The sequence below is a fragment of the Ischnura elegans genome, chromosome 10, assembly GCF_921293095.1.
Source record: "Ischnura elegans chromosome 10, ioIscEleg1.1, whole genome shotgun sequence".
Classification (NCBI taxonomy): Eukaryota; Metazoa; Arthropoda; class Insecta; order Odonata; family Coenagrionidae; genus Ischnura; species Ischnura elegans.
In genome coordinates this window covers 60,612,744-60,632,784 of record NC_060255.1, presented here as the reverse complement: position 1 = coordinate 60,632,784, position 20,041 = coordinate 60,612,744, and the positions used below count along the sequence as shown (strand labels likewise).

Here is a 20,041-nt window from a genome sequence, read left to right as displayed (position 1 = left end):
TAATTGAAACTAGTTCACTGACATTCACCTGACATATTTGAAAGATGCCGTAACTCTCCTGTGCCTGCTGATAGTGAGTGGGTTACCGCAATGAATTTAAATAGTTTCTTTGACTGGCTAGCTCAACACTTATTATTCCATTAGATGAGTCCACTTAGACTTTGATGATGCTTGATTTGATGAGCTGAGAACCTACTAAAAAAAATTGCCCATACTTATTCAAAAACTTGACTTGGACTATGTCTTTCTCATGTTGCAAGCTATTTTCGTTACTCTCAAATAATTTGGCATATTTCCAATCTGCTAGTTGAAAATCAGAGAAATTCACAACAAGTTCTCTGGGAAAAAACTATATAGGTACATATGTGTCTTTCACTTCTTCTGAGTTTTCTTTATGTGTTTTCGATCTACTTACTTATAACTTGCATTCTTAACAGCATTTTATTATGTATTTATAGAGTTTGCATTTTGTTTTAATTTCATAATTTATTTTTTAACTATGTCCCATTAAAATGACATAATTGCTGTATGCAAGCAAATTAATAAATGAATATTTCTGTGGCAGCACTGGATGAAATGGAATTTGTCTTTGGTGACACATTCCATAGTGCATGTGTGATGCCATTGCGAAGTAACCAGATAGACTGCCATCAACATCTTTTTAACTTACACATAAAGACTTTTACACATAAAAAGGATATGCTCAAACGAAATTATACCTAACATTTATTAATCTTTTATCGTGAGGAGGAAAAACGAATTTTCATACCTATCTGTTCAGCAAAATATACCTCTTAATTTATTGTTTCTACCAGACCAGGAAATGTAGTGCGGTTGTATAATAACCTTCTTGTCGCTCATACAGATATCCATTCTCAATTGCTCAAGCAATTTAAGCTTAGTGGGTAGCTTCTTGAGTCTTCAGTGGCTCCCAACCAAACTTGTTCAACATCTGTGTAATGCTCTCTCTACACCCGTAGCAGTTTTTCACAAAAAAGTATGAACCCTACCAGGGGGGGCCTCACCATTGCACCAGCATGTGGGACAGCCTCGCTCGTCGCTGGCATGGCCATGTGTGCAGGGGCCAGGGCACAACAGGAGCACGCCGTGCGTCGACGACTTGATGAGTGACCCCAGGTCATATTGCGTGGGGGGCGAGGCCGAGTCGAACACCATGCGTCGGCATTTGTGGCACTTGCAGACAGGGCAGCCGTGCTTGTTGGCGTGCAGGCCGTGTGAGCAGTTCTTGTCACAGTTGAGCAGGGGTGCGCATGGGGACTGCGCACACTGACACAGTGTATGGCCCGTTGCATCCCGTGCCAATCCATGCTCACACACTAGCGGACACTCTCCCTCCGAAACAGCTGTGGCACAAGGACAGACAGTAGAATGAGACAGGGACTCCCAACTCTACAAGCAATGTGGCAAGATCAGTGCTATTCACCCTTATGCCTGGTCTACAATGAGACATGAGCCCTTAGACAGATGCTGTAAGCCATAAGCACAGATGCCACGAGAGGTGACCCATGTGACAGATGCTGTTATATGGTTGTTGTAGGACAAACTGTTTGACAGACTCCACAAGGGGGAATCCAATAATTACGTGAGGCATTTGAGGGTGGCAGGAGAAGGTTATCGCACCCAATCTCACGTGGGGGAGAGAGGAGGTCCTGGTAAGTATCAAGTATTTTTTTCCTACAAGAAACAGTGTAAAAATGTGAGAAAACTGGGTTGAATCGACTAATCTTAAATAAAATTAATTAAACAAATTGTATTTTTTTAATGAATCCAATGCAATAGAGCATGGATTAACATATTAACCATGAAAATACTCATTTCGAACAATCTCATGTGAAATTAGAAGCTAAGGGTGTGGGGTCCAAAAATGGCCAAAATCACCTTACGTAATTAGTGGACACCCTATATATGTAACAGGTAAGCTGAAAGCTATTTGTGCATTGCAGGTGACTCCAGTGGTGGATACAGATAGGGGTTGCAGGGGGCACGTACCCCCTTGGGGGCCTGCCCGTATTGCCAAACATTACAAAATCACAATTATAACTTTTTGTGCCATAAGATGGCCTTGTCTTGTATGTGTGTGTAATAAATTTCATTAAATTTTCTAAAACTCTACATGTGACTTGATTACTTTTTATCAGGATAAAAGTTTTTTCTGTAACCGCTACTGGGTGACTCCCATAAAAGTTATCACCGTGGCTAGTCCTGGTATATGTACTTAAAACTAAGTAAGGTGCAAGATGGATGCCAAAAGACATAAGTAGTATGACATTACTTGTACCTATGGACTTCTATTACACTCCCACTAACACTGTCCTTAAATTCTTCATGTGTTTTTTTCCTGTAAAGTGATTAGAGACAGGTACTGTTGGTTTTACCTAATCTGAATGTACATACATACATATTTTTCTTAATACATAGGTTCTACTAAACATGAAGCTACAATATTCACTACTATTAATTGTAATATTTCGCTTATGTAAGCCTTTACATAATTTTCACTCCAATATCTGTTTATTTACTCTATATATACCATGACTTGCCTGTAGTTTTCTTTTTTTGAACTTAAACCTGTGGTCAATAGAATTATCTAACACCCACCTATAGTTCAGCAAGACACTGTACTGACAAAAATGGTACTCAAGATGTGCTCTGACTGGCTATATGCCAGCCATAAGGATGTAATTGCCAATCTTTCTCATAGCTTTCAGAATATATACATCATAGAATGGCATTTTGGCTCCCTTATGCCTAATGTCTTATGGCTAATATCCCTTTGTAAACCTGAGATTGGTGACATTGAACTCTCGAGCAGCCACCTCTTTGAGAAACACAACCAGTTTTTAATTTTGACAAAGACTGCGGAAAATATAGGAGCAAAGGTAATCCAAGAAATGGATAATTTGCTCATGGAATCTACTGTATATCCATTTTTGCAGTTTGTAGCTATATTTTATACAATTTTGCCACATCCAGTTTGCCACAATTAAGAAAGACTGCAAAAACATCAACTCGCTGATCAATAGAGATGCAATATCATCTAAGGAACATAGTGTTGAATTACCTGTTTGGCAGAGACATTGGAAGCATCCATCCTTGTCTTTAAAAAGACCTTGAGGACACTTGAGGGAACAATGAGTCAGAGATGGACAATGCTGCGGAAGGGTGACCACAGACGTGCCTGCAAGATGCAAACAGAAAATAACATCACAGTGCATACATAATGGTGTCAGTCCCTTGGAGAAGATGCTTTGCCACTTATACACATTTCTCCCGACTGGCTACATTTACTTTATATATATTCATACTCAGTCATAAGGTAACAAATGTCTTAGGCCAGTCAGTGATGAAAAGAGAAATACATCAAATCAAATTAAAAAAAACTCCAAAAATAAACTAAAGGACCATCATCCCAGTAAAATATAAAATTAAGTGATCTCTTTGAATAGACAATCCATCTCCTTATTCTCAAGCAACCAAATCTTCTTCCAAAGTTTTAGAAAGTTTTTTCCTTTGCAAAACCAGATGTCCAATCAGGCAGAAAGGAGTTAATGGGCTGGTTCACCAAATTTTTTACCCTGTCGATTGTGATAGGGCTTGAAATATCAAGACACCTATATTATTCTGCTTTTTGATCCACCCCCTTTTTCTCAAGGAGGAGAGATGAAAGATATCTGGCTATCAACAACTCATGCCAAGCGAGTCACCACCTCCCAACCACCCTATATCCTCACTCATTGGTCTTGCACAGTTTGTTGTCGTGTACACTCTGGTGAGTAATTCCTACCCGCACACAATGTGGTTTTCCTTGAACGAGTTTATGAAGCTCAACTCATTAACCCTGGGGAAGCAGAAATTCATCATTGTGTTCATACCAATCATTCATCATACCAATCTGTGTCGGCGAGAAGCAAGAAATGTTTTTCCCTTCCAGCCTGACCGGGTGTCTCACAAGGAGTGAACCCTTATTATGTACAGTGCAACCTCGATATAACGACACCCCACGGTACACTAATAAACACTCGCTATAGCGAATTGTCGCTTTACCGGAGGTGGAGCAAATAATAGCCAATATACCTGTTGCGAACAGATATACAGGAACAGGAGTGGTGCGGCGACAGATAAACATCTATCCGATAAACGTAAGCATAAATCCAGACGAAAGGCGATGTTTTTTTGCATCACTAAATTTCCTTACTCAAATAACGACTGACTATTCAAACAATTTATAAGCACCGAACTGAATAAAAATCGTGCAAAGCATTGTTTCGTCAATCATTATATTTATCGAACGACAGTTTACCACATAAATTTAAGACTGAGCACTCCATTACCTTCATTTCTAACAGATCGCTAGCAATTACAGAGGTTAAGGAGTCTTGATGAAAGTCTTCCGGCGGTGAAACCCTCGCTATGGCGAGAGCCAACGCCGAAAGGGTCTCGTAAAAACGAAGTTTTTAACACGCTTATTATAGGGTCAATTGACGGTGCATCGGCTATCTCTCGTTATAGCGGGGGTGTCGCTATAGCCCGTACTCGCTTTAACGAGGTTCCACTGTACATGGAGCTACCATCCCTTCTTTCTTACAAAGGGATGGGCCTATATTTGAGCACTTGTTGTGAGCACATTAACAGTGTAGAGCAGAACTGGAAATAGTATGAAATGTACACTACCATAGGAAATTCCAGGAGGCATCCCCTGGCAAGAGGGCTGGCCTGGGAGAGTTAACCCGTCAACGCCCACAGGTGCAGTGCAGTGCTGAGCCAATACTCCGGCAATGCATTTAATATGTGAATTTTAGCGTACATTTCGGGGCACATACTTAGTGGAAGGTTTCCTCTATTATTCAGTCAGTTTGAATTGTGTTCTTTGTGATAAGTTCATATGTATCATATTTTTTAAAAGTGAAATATGTGTGAATTTAAAAAAACTTTGGGCGCTGACGGGTTAAGACCCTAAGTGACTATTACGGTGAGGGAGAGTGTTCAAGTGAAAGATACGCCGGCCTCGGTGGCTGCGGGGTAAAGTCCTTGCCTACCAAACAAGAGGTTGCAGGTTCGAGTCCCGCCTGGGTAAGTTTCCCCAATCCAGGACATGGTTGTTTGTGCACGTATAATTGCTAAATTTGTTGAACACCCCGATGTAAAGTAGCCAATGTATTCGGTGGTTTGAGAATAAATAAATAAATTAAATTAAATATTCGGGAAGCAATAAAAATATTAGGAAACTGCTTCAGGTAGTCGAGCAATGGTCAAAGGTTAATAAACGTTTTTCCTACAATCAGAAAGCAAAACATATTAATAAATTTAACCCTTAGACTGCAGGAACTTTTTTATATTTATTTGCTATTGATTTTTATAATGAACATTATGTCTTTGAAAAACCACTTGCCTTTTTCATCAACCCTGATGAAGAATGTACATATATTATTGATAAAATTTGTTCTGTTTTGAAGTTAATAGGACCACTCATGCTCTGCTCATTTTCTATTTGTGAACTTTTCTAGTGCAACATCTAAGAAGTCATTTTCACGAACAGAACCCAGATTTTTATGAATATAAGTGATGCTTCCACGTACATGGGTGTTACTATCATGGCTAGCTATCTCCTCAATGTATTGCAGGCAGTCATCACAAGGGACCTAGCTATGCATGTCACTACCCAGGGGACAAGAGCAAAGGGCTTTACCATCGCAGACAGGGCAGCACTCCCCAGGGACGTGGCGTGGGCTGAGGCATGAGGTCTGGCACATGTGAGCTACACACTTCTTGCGTCCTTGCTCGCAATGGCAGGTCGTGCATGGGTCCTCACGCCACTCATCCCCGTTGGCCAAGATAGCACCAGTAGCAGCATTCACACAACCCCCAGGTGACAAAACCTCTTCCTGACTGCTGCTGCCACCTGCATGGAGAACCACAACACTAGTGAAAATACTCTTGAGGAGGGCACAATGCATGAGCTGTGAAATCGCCAACATTAAGTCATCATTCATTTATTAATTTATAATGACTTCACAAAATGAGACTTAAAAAGAGTAGAAGTGATGCTGAGTAAGTTTAAATTTAAAGATCTACACCATAACACTCCCCCTCCCAAGCTGCCTCAACAGACATGTGGCAGGCGGTGCTAGAAACCAAACACTAACAAAACAGAAAAGGAAAGGAGATGCAAAATCGAGATAATTGGTTGTGAAGTAACACCTAGCATTTAATTAAGCCTCATATTTTAATTTGATAAATTCTAGGTGGGGTTTGGCCCTAATTTCTGGAAAAAACTTTGAAAGATGGTATTCTTTATGATAGTTCTCCTATGAAAGTTTTTATTTCACCGGCTTAATTAGCAATGCTATAAAATAATTAATGGATATCAATATGTAAAAGCCACTTGTCCATGACATCAGACCTCAAATGCATTGTCGATGAGAGGTATTGCATACCACCAAGGTGTCATCAAAAGCTATGAACCAACGGTGACCTCAATCTGACCCTGCCTAAACTTGTCACATAATTAATAACCGTTTCCTTCAGGCACAATTTGTGGCATTAAACTGCAAATAATTCATTAGAAACAAGGGGACTCTTAAGAAACAACATATATTTTTCCAAATGACCTAGGTAGTCTTAGTCCTATTGCAGATGGATAACGTTGAATGAATTATGATCTAAAACAAATTATGTCTAACTAAAATATTCAACGGTGCCTCCTAATGTTATTGTTCTGATCGGTTTCCCCAATAAGTAAATATGGCAACATTAGGGCTTCATTGGATAGTAATTGCCATCTAAATGAGAAGAAAAAAACTCAAGAGTGATAGCAATTCGGAGGTAGCGTGAAACAAGTTTGTGATGGGTAATATGAGTGAGAGCTTAATTTATTTGACATAATTCATTTGCACGACAAAAAATGTCTTTTTTGCAAAGAGAAATTATTTTTTTTTTGTCCGCCTCAAGAACCTCTGCAGAGACCGCGTTCCTTTCCCTCCTCTGCACGAAAAACCAAACGTGGCAGTCGGTATGAAATAAAGAAAGCTGACGAAAAGATTAAGGAGAGCTAGTGTGAGAAACAAAGTATTCGTCACTTTAATGACAATCCAAAAGTGGACTTGATAATGTTTACTTAACGGACTGACGTCCATAAAAAATAGGCATCCCGAGTTAAAATTACTGAATATTGCAATCCAAAAATTTCATTTTTACGAATGCAGAGGGGCGGATTAAGGTCGTTTTTTTCAGGGAAGGCGGTTAATTACCTTCCGCGGCGCTTTGGTGGCATGCAATACATTGCGTTGAATATGCGTCTGACGAATGATATGTGTAGAAAAGTGCCTTGTCGATATTCATAAATTATTTTTAAACACTGTTTGCTAAACAGATGAAATAAAAAAATTCATTGGAGAGCCACCTTAAAAATTACCATCTTTTCAAAATTTCCAGAAATTTCGCGGGGGGCGGCCGCAACTGCGCGGGCAGTAAGGCAGTATTTGTCAAAGCTCAAGAAAAACGTTGATTACAGCTAGAATGAATATGCCATTCTGAAAAAAACTGATATAAAATTTCTCACTTCATAAGAACCATGATGAAAATAAAGTTAAAGGCACGCCACCGTACTACTTTTTGAGCTATTAGCAATGAAATACTGTAAATGGCGTCAATGCACTTTCGTTAAAAGTAAGTGGAGCTACGGTCGGCTAAAAACTTGGAAAAAGTATTCTATAAAAATATAGAGATTGACTAATCTGCATTCTTTGCACTATTATCTTTTAAAATCTCAACGGATGTCCTCTTTTTCAGCAAAAGGTTTTCTAAAACAAGCGGAATATCTTTTTTTAGCCCCTTCCACTTCACTTTATTTTCTGAATATCGTGCTCCTATCCTCTATTTATTTTTTTCTGTGATTCTTTTTAGATGGAATGGTAGGTAATGCCATGATATTTTGTAGTCTATAATCAACGTATATAGTCTACGTATAGATCAACGTAAAAAGTTATTAAGTATTAAACAGCGAGAACACAGCTATCGCAGCTTGTAAAATCATTTTATTCCTTCTAATGCATCATTATTTCATGAAATACGAGTTCGCTGTGAGGATTTTAAATGTTTCAACATTTCTAAACTTTCATATTATTTCTATTGTACCGCTAAATAGTGCTAAAATTATGAACATCTTATGACGAGCTACACTCGTGTTTGAGCGATTTGGCATCGGAAGTTAATGACGAGATTGACTCGTCATTTCAGAGAAGCTTTGTTTCAGAGCAAGGGGATAAGATCGCCCTGATGCGCCAGAAGTCGTCGAATGGGACACCCATCTCAGAGGGAGCATTAGACTCACCAGCAGACGCCTCGTCGATGACGCGCACGGTGATGCTCGCTTCTCCACCCCCGACGACGCATGCGTACACTCCCTCGTCCGACTGCTCCGTAGCCTTCTTGACGAGCGACAACCTCCGCGAACCGTCGTCGCCGGAATGCTGCTCCACCAGCGCAGCGCTCACAACCTGCGCCGAAAGAAGAGACGGAACGGTAAGGACTAAAAGCCTGCATCGAAAGGAGAGAGAGGTCCATATGCATACATATAGACGAGTATAAATGAACTTGAACAAGCTCCCAAATGGCTCTTATCACCATGATTACGATCCGTGGTGATCTATGGGTGAGAGGAGGTGGTGGAGAGAGGTCTAAGGGGGGCTATTTCGACCCCCCATTGGGTCGAAACGTACACTAGATAAAATCGAAATTTATGGAGGTTGACAATTTGTACAAAAGTATTAAGTCATATTTTCCGACACATTTACCTACTTTAACGTATTAAAATACAAATTAGCTCTAAACTTAGGGCCCATTTTACACGCTTTTGGTATGTTATCATACTGTGGCAGAACCAGAGAGGGTCCAGAGACCCTTTGGGTATCCAATTTGCAATAGATAGAATGGTAATTTTGTTCGGACCCCCACTATTGCTGGGAGGTTACCCTCACTTACCCCCTCTCCTTTATCCGCCACTGATCATGACACTAGGATTAGAAATAGCCTACTTTTCCAACCTATTCGCATTCGCTATGCTGGGACCTTGAGAAATGATCTCAGATTCGGATTGCAAGAACATTTGAAACATGTAAATTACATTTAAAGTTTTAAGTCTGAACTGAAAACAATTATGTTACAAATGTACAACTCCATTAGCGATAATTTTAAAGATATTTAAAATTCTGGTCATTGTCATTTTAATGTGTTTAATGCTCGTCTTCAAAAAAACGTACCTACCAGAATAGTTAAAACTTCACTTTTGTAGCTCTACTGTGTTTAATAGGGTAGTTTCCTTCATCAAAGAAAACGAAAGGCATTGATTGCGATTCGTTACCCACCATTAGTGTATTCATAATACACAAATTATTTGGTTTTTGAAATACCGGTTTAGACGAATGGCAAGGGTCAAATTTTATCCTCATTTGAAAAAGGCCAGATTGGTGCCCATGCGATTCCACTCCACGTGATGTCACAGGGACCTTGTTTCTATATTAGTAGATAGGAGTTATACATCGTCTGAGGTTACCAATGCATGCATGAGGCACAGAGCTCAGGGAAACATGTCTTAATAATCACCTATTAAAACTGGCTAAGGTCGGAAAGTTTTCTTCGTTTGATAAGGTATTAATAAACCTTTTTTAAGCCAAGCGCTACCAGCCAGCAAGGTACTCAGCTACCCGCTAGCATCCTGCGTCCTATCAGCGCTCAGAGCCTCGATCAAGGTCACCTCACAAGGCGGGAGGGGGAACCAGAAATGCGTCGCACGGACTTTTTCCCATCATTCCTACTTACGCGTCGCGTTTTCGTGCGCTTGAAATTTTTCACTTTTCATTTAATCGCGAAAAATAGATATCGTCATTTAAAAATCTAAAAGCGTGAAATACGTACTCCAGGAGTACGTTTTTCGTATCTTTCGATTTAAGCAATAAAAAAATAATAGGAAACCGCCCTATTCTGTATTATTTACGGAAATGTGGCCTCGAAAGCCAAATTTTTTGGTATAGGTAGTTGAGAGATCACGATCTCCGCCGAAAGGAAGGTATTCACTCACCACCTGCGCCGAATTTATAGGAAAAAATGGCATGCACTCGAAATCGGCGCCGAAAGTAGAGAAAGTGAGGTGAGTGCTCACCAACTGGGCTGAACGTGGACCGGTAGGGGAGACAAGGCGGTGAATGTAAGATACCAGCGCCAAAGCGAGAGAAATGCGAGCACTAGAACTAATAAAAAACTATTATCACTCAGGTATAACAGACAGTGTAAAAATGCGGATTTTCGGGAACAATTTCTAGAATAAAAAGCGCCGGATGCTTTTTTGTTGTGACAGCCAGGCGATGAAGTACGTATAATCTGAAAAGCATATTCTGAAAATTTAATGAAAATAACTTATATTTCATTTCTCGCATCAACCTGAATAAAATGAGCTCAAAAAGTTCCACATTATGAACGGCTCCGGTACGATTTTCGGAATACCCTCAATTCTCATCTTTGAAGCGCGCGTCATATACGTAATTTGTTATTTTCGAGGTTATATGATGGGCATTACTAATGAAGCGAATGAACGAAATAAGACATATATTTAAGCATTCCCTAGCGTTAGCATTTGGATTTTCCTAAGTATCATAAACAAATGCGAATTTCAAAGGTTTCAAGAATGTGCATTTCAGCCTTTTCTGGTTTTACTTCTATTCGTAATATACGAGTGCACACTATGCTTGAAATTTTAAGACATGCGGATAACGGTTAACATTGACCTGCACGTTATGCATGAGTGCCCGCTATGGTTGAGTATATGGCGACTAACATGCGCGTTTAATGCATTTCTGGTAACCCATGTTCACTCCAACCAGATAGTTAACCATATAATAATTTTAGAGCACATTTGTTTGTGCTGTGTGGACAGCATGTAGTTAGTGTTAGCAGAAACTTATATATTAACATTCAGAAAATAGATCAGAAAAACATTTTTTGTAACTATTTTGTTTTCTCTTTTGGACATAATTCTTCAAACAATAAACTTATGCAACAATTGACATACTCAGTTCCATCTTCTATATTATTTCTACTGTATAGATACCTTTTTCTCAACTTATACGCAACCAAACTCTACAAATAAGGTACCAAAATGCATAGACTTTATCAGAGAACATGCGACGGCATATCTTACTTCCTAAATATTGCTATTGTTTCCTAAAATTGGTTTTTAAATGATTAAAAAAAACAAAAAAAACGGTAAATATTCCTGATGTTAAAGGCGCACAAACTGATACATTAGTTCATTTGCAACAATATCTCGCATTCTTTAAATAACTTTTATCAAAATGCGGTTGATTCCACATTCAAGTCTCCTGTTGATACATAAGTATGAGTCATCATGTGCGTTTAACAGAGGATAGTGTAATTACTTCCAATGTTGTGTTTAAAGAGGTCCTCTGACCTCAATTTGTACATGAACATTCCAATTAAATTTGTACATAAGACCCTGCCTTTTCTTCTACATTTTAAAATTAGAAACTCGTCTATCCCTCTGTGGACCTGCATTGAAAAGAGCGGGGGAAGCCCGCTGGGAGCGGGCGCATCACGCTCGTTTGTACTAAGATCTGTTACCGAATTCATATAGTCAAGCTAATCGTACAGTTTCATCCTCCACCGTAACTTTACGAAAAATGTAAGCTTATCGTTTACTTCCTAAATCATAACTGAAAACTGGCAATATTTATTGATTATTAGAAGAATAAGATAATTCCGTGGCTCGATTCCCAATTGAGAAGACATTATTTCCAAGTTTTTTTTCGGCCATCATTTCATTTCCCCACCTGCACCCATTTTCCGCTGTGCCCATTGTCATTTGTTTGCGTTTAGTCTCTTGTGCGTCTGTATATTCGCGTGTGGCGACCTGTGTGAGTGGATATTTTATGTATTCGGCCAGAATGATTGACTTCTTCTCGCTGGGACCGGCGTTTCTCGAAACGAAACGCATGTCTCATCTGTTACCCTGGCAATGTGCATATACGAGCATATTCATAAAGAAATGGCCGTTTGTTAATATTCAAATATTTTCGCTTCAGAACACAGTTTTACTCCTGCAGCAACATCTAATGACTAATTGAGAAGCTATACAGCCTTTTTTTTTCAGAAGTCGTTTGCTTCTTCGTGCATGCAAACAATGTCCGTCTCAATCGTTAAAGGCCGGGACACACATGACCGCACCGAGCCCGCGCCGACACACGGCCGAGTGTTGGACGTGCTACGGCGAGAAAGGAAAACAATGCATTCAAACGCGTAGGGACACACACCACCGCACCGTGCCCGCACCGTCATCGTGCTTGGTGACCGCGCCGAGCCCGCACCGTCACCGACTAGTTCAGTTTACTTTTTGACGGTGACGGTGCGGGCTCGTGCAATATGGAGAGCGAGAAACTTATTGAAGAAGTGCGGAAATTCCTAGTTCTTGATTGATTTTCTCTGAATGTAACCATGGACTACAAAATAATCATTGTTACCATAAACAAACACCACAAATTAAGTTACGTTGAACTCCTGTGTTTCCCTTTTCTCAATTACTTAATACTGAATTTGTCATTTCATTTTATTATATACTAAAAACAGTATTGTAACTTTTTATATTTATGCTTCCAAATTTTACTATCATATTATATTTAATTCATCCATATGTTTATCTCATTTTCTTTTTCATAACCAAGCCCTTTAGATGATATACAATTATATCGAAGCGTTGGCTAAATTTGGTTTTTATTTATTTGGACTTAAACCCCAAGAACTCACAAAAATATAAATAAATAAGTTTAAGAAGAGGTAAAGAAAGAATAAAAATTTAACATGTATAATTAACGCAATAACACAGTTGAATTTTCCACAGTTGAAAGTTTAAGTTCAAAATATTATCTCTACTTGTACGTTAAAGTCCAATGTCATTTGGCGTTAAATCTTGGGCGTATTATATTCCCAGTGCAGCCCTCGCTTGCCACTCTACACTTCCAACTGGAGAGTTAAAGAAATCCTTGAGTTTTTCTCGAACAGCAAACGCTTCTCCTGTTGACCCTCCTCGTAGACGGGGTAGGTCTTGAAGATTGCAGGCCCTGCAACGGAGTCTGGTGCTCTCAGTCCCATCATTGCTTTCATTTAATGCTGACATGTTACTTCCTTCATTTTGTCTTATTAAATTGCGGAGAACGCAAGCAGCTAGTACTAAAGTCGTAATGTTTTCAGGATTTCCTTGCAACCGTCGGGAGAAAATGCGAAACTTCTGTACCAAAATTCCAAACGCATTTTCAGAAATACTCCTAGCTCGGCTTAGACGGTAGTTAAATATCCTTTTGTCATCTGTAAAACTTTTTCCAGGATAAGGTCTCATCATATACCTTTTAAGAGGAAAGGCTGCATCACCTACAATGACCATTGGCAGTTCGAAATTTGTTCCAGGTAGTGCTCCACCCCTGGGAACATTGAGCTGGCCATGCTCCAGAGCTCTTCCAAAATTCGAGTTTAAAAAAATACCTCCATCCGAGTTTTTCCCGTTAGCTCCGACGTCTACCACAATGAAGTTGTAGCATAGGTCAACTAAGGCTATAAGTACAATGGAGTATGAGTGCTTGTAATTCCAGTATAAACTGCCTGATAACTTCGGAGCTTGAATTGTAACATGCTTCCCATCCAAGGCTCTAATACAGTTGGGGAACTACCACTTTTCCCAAAACTCAGATGCCACAGTGTTCTATTTTGCTTCATCTGGCACAGGCATGACCTCGTTTTGAATAACGTCCACTATTGCTTTACATGTACTGTGAATGATAGCAGCTACAGTCGATCTGCCCAGCCTATAGCTGAATGAAATTGTCTTGAAAGTATCCCCAGTTGCAAGAAACCTGAAAAAAGATATTTTGATAGATTTTAACATAAAATTATTATTCTAAAAGAATATTTTTTAGGAGGGCCGGAAGAGTGCAGGAAAAGGTGGACCTCGTTTCGAGATCAGTTCCGTCGAACTCTACAGAAGACGAAGACAAAATCAGGAAAAGCTGCAGCCAAAAAACAAAAGTACAAGTACGAAGACATTTTGGAATTTTTGCTCCATCATATTGTGGAAAGAGAAGCCCTCTCAAATGTGCCATCAATAGAATACCAAAGGGATGATTCTGAATTTGACCCAAGAGTGAAAGAGCCTGAACATGATCCCGAAAGTGAGCTTGAAAGACAAAATGATGTTCCTCAATATCCTGGTACAAGTTCACAGATCACAGTTCAGCCTACCTCTCTGGTTCCTCCAGCTGAGTCCACGCAAGCCATTTCTGGGAAAAGAAACCACTTTATTAGGCCATTGAATGCTAAACGAAGGGGATCAAATTATAAAAAACCGGCGCAAGAGTCTCCTTCGAGCCAACTTATGGCGTACATATTAGCCGAAAAAGAGGCAGAAAAAACCAGAGTTAATACTTAATTGGACCCCGTATTACAAAACCAGGTAAAAACTTCAATTTTCACCACTGTGCAAGACTTTGAGTTGAAGCTGTTATCAAAAAATGAAAGCGTCGCAGGCAGCAATGATTCCTCCACACGTTCATCATTCACCAATGAATCACCTCATTACAGTTCCCTTAACGAAAGCAACCAACAAATAACGAATCCACTTTCCGTGCATACGGTGAACCACGCCTCGTTTTTTAAATTGTAAAAATAATAATATTAACATGTTGAGTATTAAAAATTTGGATATTAAAGTACTGATTTTTTGAAATTGTGTTTCTATTACCACTGGTTACTCTCTTATACAATTATGCAAAACTACAGAAATTAGAAAAGAAGAATATTTGGTCATGTGTGTGTGTTATATATACACACACACATATATGTACACCTCCTAAAAACGCGCAAATATGGGCACATACCTTAAGCTCACAGCCAGACGTTCTCTTAGTGGAATACATCTCCTTCAAAAAGTATCGTTCTTCTTCAGATGTTCTTGGAGCTTGTTGAGGAGAAGATGGAGAAGAAGGTATTTTTCGTCATTCGAAAATATCCGAAGAACTTGATTTTATCATCCATGAGACGATGAAACAGGGTATTAAATTCTCCCTCAATGGGTCTTGATTTCTATGCACTGTCCACCCAAGTTCTCTTTCTTCGCCTCCTCAAAGTTTCCTCTTTTTCCTCTTCATCTAGAGCCAAGGCAATCACCGCTTGATCACTGTCCCGAAAGTTTGAAAACATGATCGAGATCAGAAAAACACACCACGCTAGGAACAGAAATGAGACAATACTGACGGCCGTCGCACGGGGCAGTGACGGGCCAGTGTGTTCTCCTACCACCGTCACCAACAATCGTCCGTGCCGCGGCCGTGTGTCGGCCGTGTGTCGGCGCGGGCTCGGTGCGGTTATGTGTGTCCCGGCCTTAATCCCGCCAGCGGTGAAGTGCGTTCTGTCATACGATTCTTGTATGCAAAAGGATTGCATGCTGCTGAAATTCAATGGGAGTTATGCCTAGTTTGAGGACCTACAGTTTCCTCTTCTTTCACTTGAAACAGCGTCTCGGTGGACAACGCAACGTTTAGAAACCAAAGAGGAACTCAAGAACGGCGCTGTCAATTGTTTCAACTCTCAAGCGGCCAGCTTCTAAGCAGATGAGTTAAAGGAGCTGGTGGAACGGTTAGAAGAATTCTTAGACGTGAACGGCGATTATGTAGAGAAGTGAAGTAGATTTGTAGCTAACTAAAAGTTGGAATAAAGTGAGTTTCATTTGAGTATATTTTTTCCAGGGACCAAACGGCCCTTACTTTATGAATATGCCTTGTATCTCTCATTTCGTTTCCTCCTCTGTCGATTTCTTCCATGATTGAGGGAACCAGTGTCGGATTTTAGGGGGTCACGGGGCCACGTCCCCCCCAGACGCTACCAAATAGACAATATTTACGGTCTATTTTTGAGAATGCAGACTCGATATCATTACTTTCGTTTAGTATTGTGTAACGGAGTATGGAGATGAAGAGTTTATTCCGTACAGTAATTGTTGTATGCTGTTCTTGATCCCAAATATGAGAAGACCGTTTGGCTTTCAGACCCATAAGCCTTCCCCCCAGAAAAAAATCCAGGATCCGCCCTTGGCAAGAAGGGCGCTCCAGAACCATCTCCTCTATGGGCACACCAGGCGGAAATTGACTGTCTAAACCCTCTGATGAGAGCTCATTTTATTAAAATAACATCGGTGGTCTGAGCAACTTCCTTTACCGCAGAAGTTTCGTTGCTTCTTTGCCGTGTCCACAGCCATGTGTTTCAGAATTTCTTCACATCTAATTTTTTCACCTTACACTTGCATTAATATTTGTATATTCGCTTACAGCGACCTGAGTGAATGAGCATTTGGAATATAGAGTAAGGCATATATACGAACGTACACCAGTGACGTCAAGGAAAAATTAGCAGTGCCCGAACGTACTTCCCTGAACTTTTTTTAGAAGAGAAATATTACTCATGTATGTTCTTTTATTACACGTTATGTACATTTTATTACAAATTTTTTGTAATTTTGACGTCTTGCTTGTCTCGGTTTTTTCACTGATTGGATATGGGCAGCGAAAGAAAGGAAAATGGAATGGGTAAAAGGAAGGATCAGATGGAAAGGCGCTGAATGTATGAACCGCGAGAAGTCCAAGCAGTGCGAAGGTCAAAATCGGGAGAGTATTGCCCATGTTCGCTGTTTTAATACAGCTCCGTTTGGGTAAAAACCATCGTCGAGTTTTCTCGTAGTTTTTTTGAGGATAAATTGATCTAAGAGGGATTGAAGAAGCCACAATACGACAGTATTTCCTTCGGTCGACTCCCTTATGACGGCTGATTACCTGAAAAATTGCTTTGTCACCACCGCGATGCGTGGGGTAGAAGAAAGCAGGCATATAATTATGCGATCAATAAAAATTATATTACGAACGTTTTTAAATATTTATTGCCTGGTAAGACTTAATGGGTACACTGCTAGCTGAAAATCCATCTTATGTATTTACTTAGTAACCTACTAATCGGAACTTAGATAGCTTTCCCCAATCGGCCGGAGTTGAGATACAAGTGATTGTTAAAATGTAATAAAAAAGTATTCGATAGACAAAGAAATAAGTTTCGAGCACTATTTACGCTGTATTTACTCGAGTTCCTGTTTTTGAACCGAGACCTACTGCGAAAACGAGTCGAAATTTGGCAACGGTATACTTTTATCGAATCTTCAATTCTCGTTCAACTTTCACCAAATTTTGTATTTATAACTTATTTCACGTTGTGAACAAACCTAGGGGTGGGCGGAAGCGCTACGATAACAATAAAAATATTCCGTGAATGTCCCTTGTTAGGGGCTCCTTGCGGCGAGAGGCCGGCCGCCTAATACATTCCTTATTTTTCCTCGTAAACAGAACTTATTCTCGTAAACAGCCACCTTCATTTATATTTAATCCTACAATGGGAAGAATAATAGGTGTACATTTACAGGGTTGTTTACAAAGTGAAATAAGTGACACATCCTAAATATGGTGGCCATCCGAGAAAAACTGGCGACTCGATAAAACTATACGGTAACCCTAATTAAAGAGTGTACTTACGTTGAGAATATACCGTTGGCAATACAGATAATGTAATTAAATCCATTATGTAGGTCATCAACCACTTATTTATCTTATTTTTGACCTTTGAGAGTCAAGCAAAAACCTTCTCCGGCGAATAAATAGAGGTACTTGAGCGACGGGGCACTTGATATGGCTTTATGGAATACACGATTTATATGGTTTTCACACTTTTTCTATTGAAGATCTATGCTGCAATCACTTACTTCATAAAGAAAATGATGTGGGTGTGTAACGTAGATCACAATCTGCAATCAAATTGTTTAAATTTAATCTTTCCAAATCTCACCAAACAATCCCCTTTATTTATTGCAACATTTCCTTGGCAACCCAAAATCTTCAAAATCCGCGATTTGACGTTAAACAGCTATTATATTCGCCAAATTTGTGTTTGAACCCCTACATTGACAGATTTTCTATCCACTTCCTCAGTCTGTCATCAGTGGATACCGTGCCGTGATGTAACGCGCGCACGTTCCGATGACGTCGTGCTTTCAAGCAGTCGATGAATTGATTGTTTTTTTTATCTGTAAAATTATAAATTTCTTATTAATTTTTTCTTTTTGGTGTAAGTACAAATAAAATTATGTATTTACAATGTATTAGTGCAGTAATTTTACATATTTTTCAAAACGTTTATCGTGCGCCGACCAGGGGCTCCAACTACGGTCACGCCTGTTATTTTTTAAAGACTCTTAACTCAGCCAGAAAACATTATTCATCCGCGAAATTTTCGTCGAGTACCTTTGAGATAGGGGTCTTCTTATTCTAGTACTTAAAAAAAGTGTGCATGTTCCCCATTGGTTTATATTTGAAGTTGAAATAATTCGTTGCTCATTTAAAAATGTTCAGAAACTTGTCCAAAAAAAGGTATCGCGTAACCACCTATTTGTGGATCTTGTCCATATAAATGAACAATAATCTGTTCAGAAAACCATTCAGAAAAATGTACAGAATCCTGTACATTCTAATGTAACGTGTAACCAGGCCTCATTCTAAGCTTCGTAAGATCATCAACTGGTTTTCTGCCCACTAAAGTTGTCTCCGCCTCCTCCTGTCCCGTGCCATCTGCAGCGCCGGTTAGTAATCGAGTAAACGTAATCGGATTACTTGTAACGTTTACCTTTTACTAGTAACTTTAATGTATTTTTACTTGTGATTTACTCCTTACAATGAAATGGGAATGGTAACTTTCGTTACTTGCTCGTAATCGAGGATTACTTTACTGATTTCACTGATTTACCAAGGCCTACACACAACTTCGAATCCCTGAGTACCATAATTTGCTTGTTTAGGTTCAACCACCTTTATATTGTAGTCTAGTTATGATAGGTACAAAATATGTACAATGTTGTTACAGCGGTTATTTCAGTGGCATCATCACCGATTTTGCCACACGAAAATCAAGGAAAGGGCCTGGATTGTAATGCATTACAAGAGATACGTGAAAATCGCACTTTCATTTTTATTTTATCGCACTTTTAATAACAGTTTATCGCATTTTGTAGCATCTATTTTTTATTTTCATAAAGAGTTGGATGACGATAAAATGTAATGAAACACAGTTATATGACAAAATACAGAACATTTTACATAACTATGTTGTAGAAAAATAATAAATAAAGGAATAAGACATATAGTGGCGGAGGTGTAGCTTGCCTGCGCCCACTTGTAGTCCGCGGCCAACTAGCAGCCGGCCAGTCGCTCACATGCTTTAAGCGGTGAGTGTCGGCGAAGCATTTAAACTGCGCTCGGCACAAAATGTACGAATTTTTCCGTCGAAAAGGCAAATTTGCGTAAAAATATCATAGAAGTCCAGTCATCGCATCCATATCGCATTTGTGATTTTCACGCATCTCTATGCATTACTTATATATAGATATTGTTAATAAATTTGCGGAAAATTGTGTTACTTGCTAAACCTATTATGACGTTGTTACTAATTGCAACACCTTGAAACAGTTTGCCTCCAGGCCTCCCACCAAAATGGGCCCTGGGTCACTCACATCCTAAATCCGGCACTGTTTACCACATAAATCTTTCTGCGCTGGATCCTAACACTTCCTTCACGAATATCACGATAAAGGATAATCCAGTCGGCAGCTGGATGTGTTGGGCTCACTTCGGGTTTAAATGAGTTTTCCAAAGTCGCCACTCGAGTCTTTGACGGCAAAAGCTGTCCGAATTTCGCGAAGAAATATTATAAAATTAGGTGTGTTCACCGAAATTTAAATTCGTGATGATAAATACTGAAAAATTCAAACCTTTTCTGCTCTATTCCTCTTACGTGAAAATACTCTATTGTAAATATTTGGACGAAATGGATCCCTTTGCACGTAACACCGCGCTGCGGACATTTTTGAAAATCGATTCAA

At 39.5% G+C, this 20,041-nt stretch overlaps 1 protein-coding gene across 2 annotated transcripts in view; it reads right to left on the bottom strand.

Moving 5' to 3' along the window:
• Window positions 1-20,041, bottom strand: part of LOC124167371 (extracellular matrix organizing protein FRAS1-like) — a 95,367-nt gene that overhangs the window by 11,525 nt on the left and 63,801 nt on the right. For both annotated transcript variants that reach the window (XM_046545387.1, XM_046545388.1), the window contains exons 3-6: window positions 8,351-8,516; window positions 5,708-5,920; window positions 3,083-3,199; window positions 1,026-1,364 (exon numbers count right to left, since the gene is read on the bottom strand). In XM_046545387.1, the coding sequence (XP_046401343.1) occupies window positions 1,026-1,364; window positions 3,083-3,199; window positions 5,708-5,920; window positions 8,351-8,516 (835 nt within the window). The remainder of the gene's footprint in view (window positions 1-1,025; window positions 1,365-3,082; window positions 3,200-5,707; window positions 5,921-8,350; window positions 8,517-20,041) is intronic.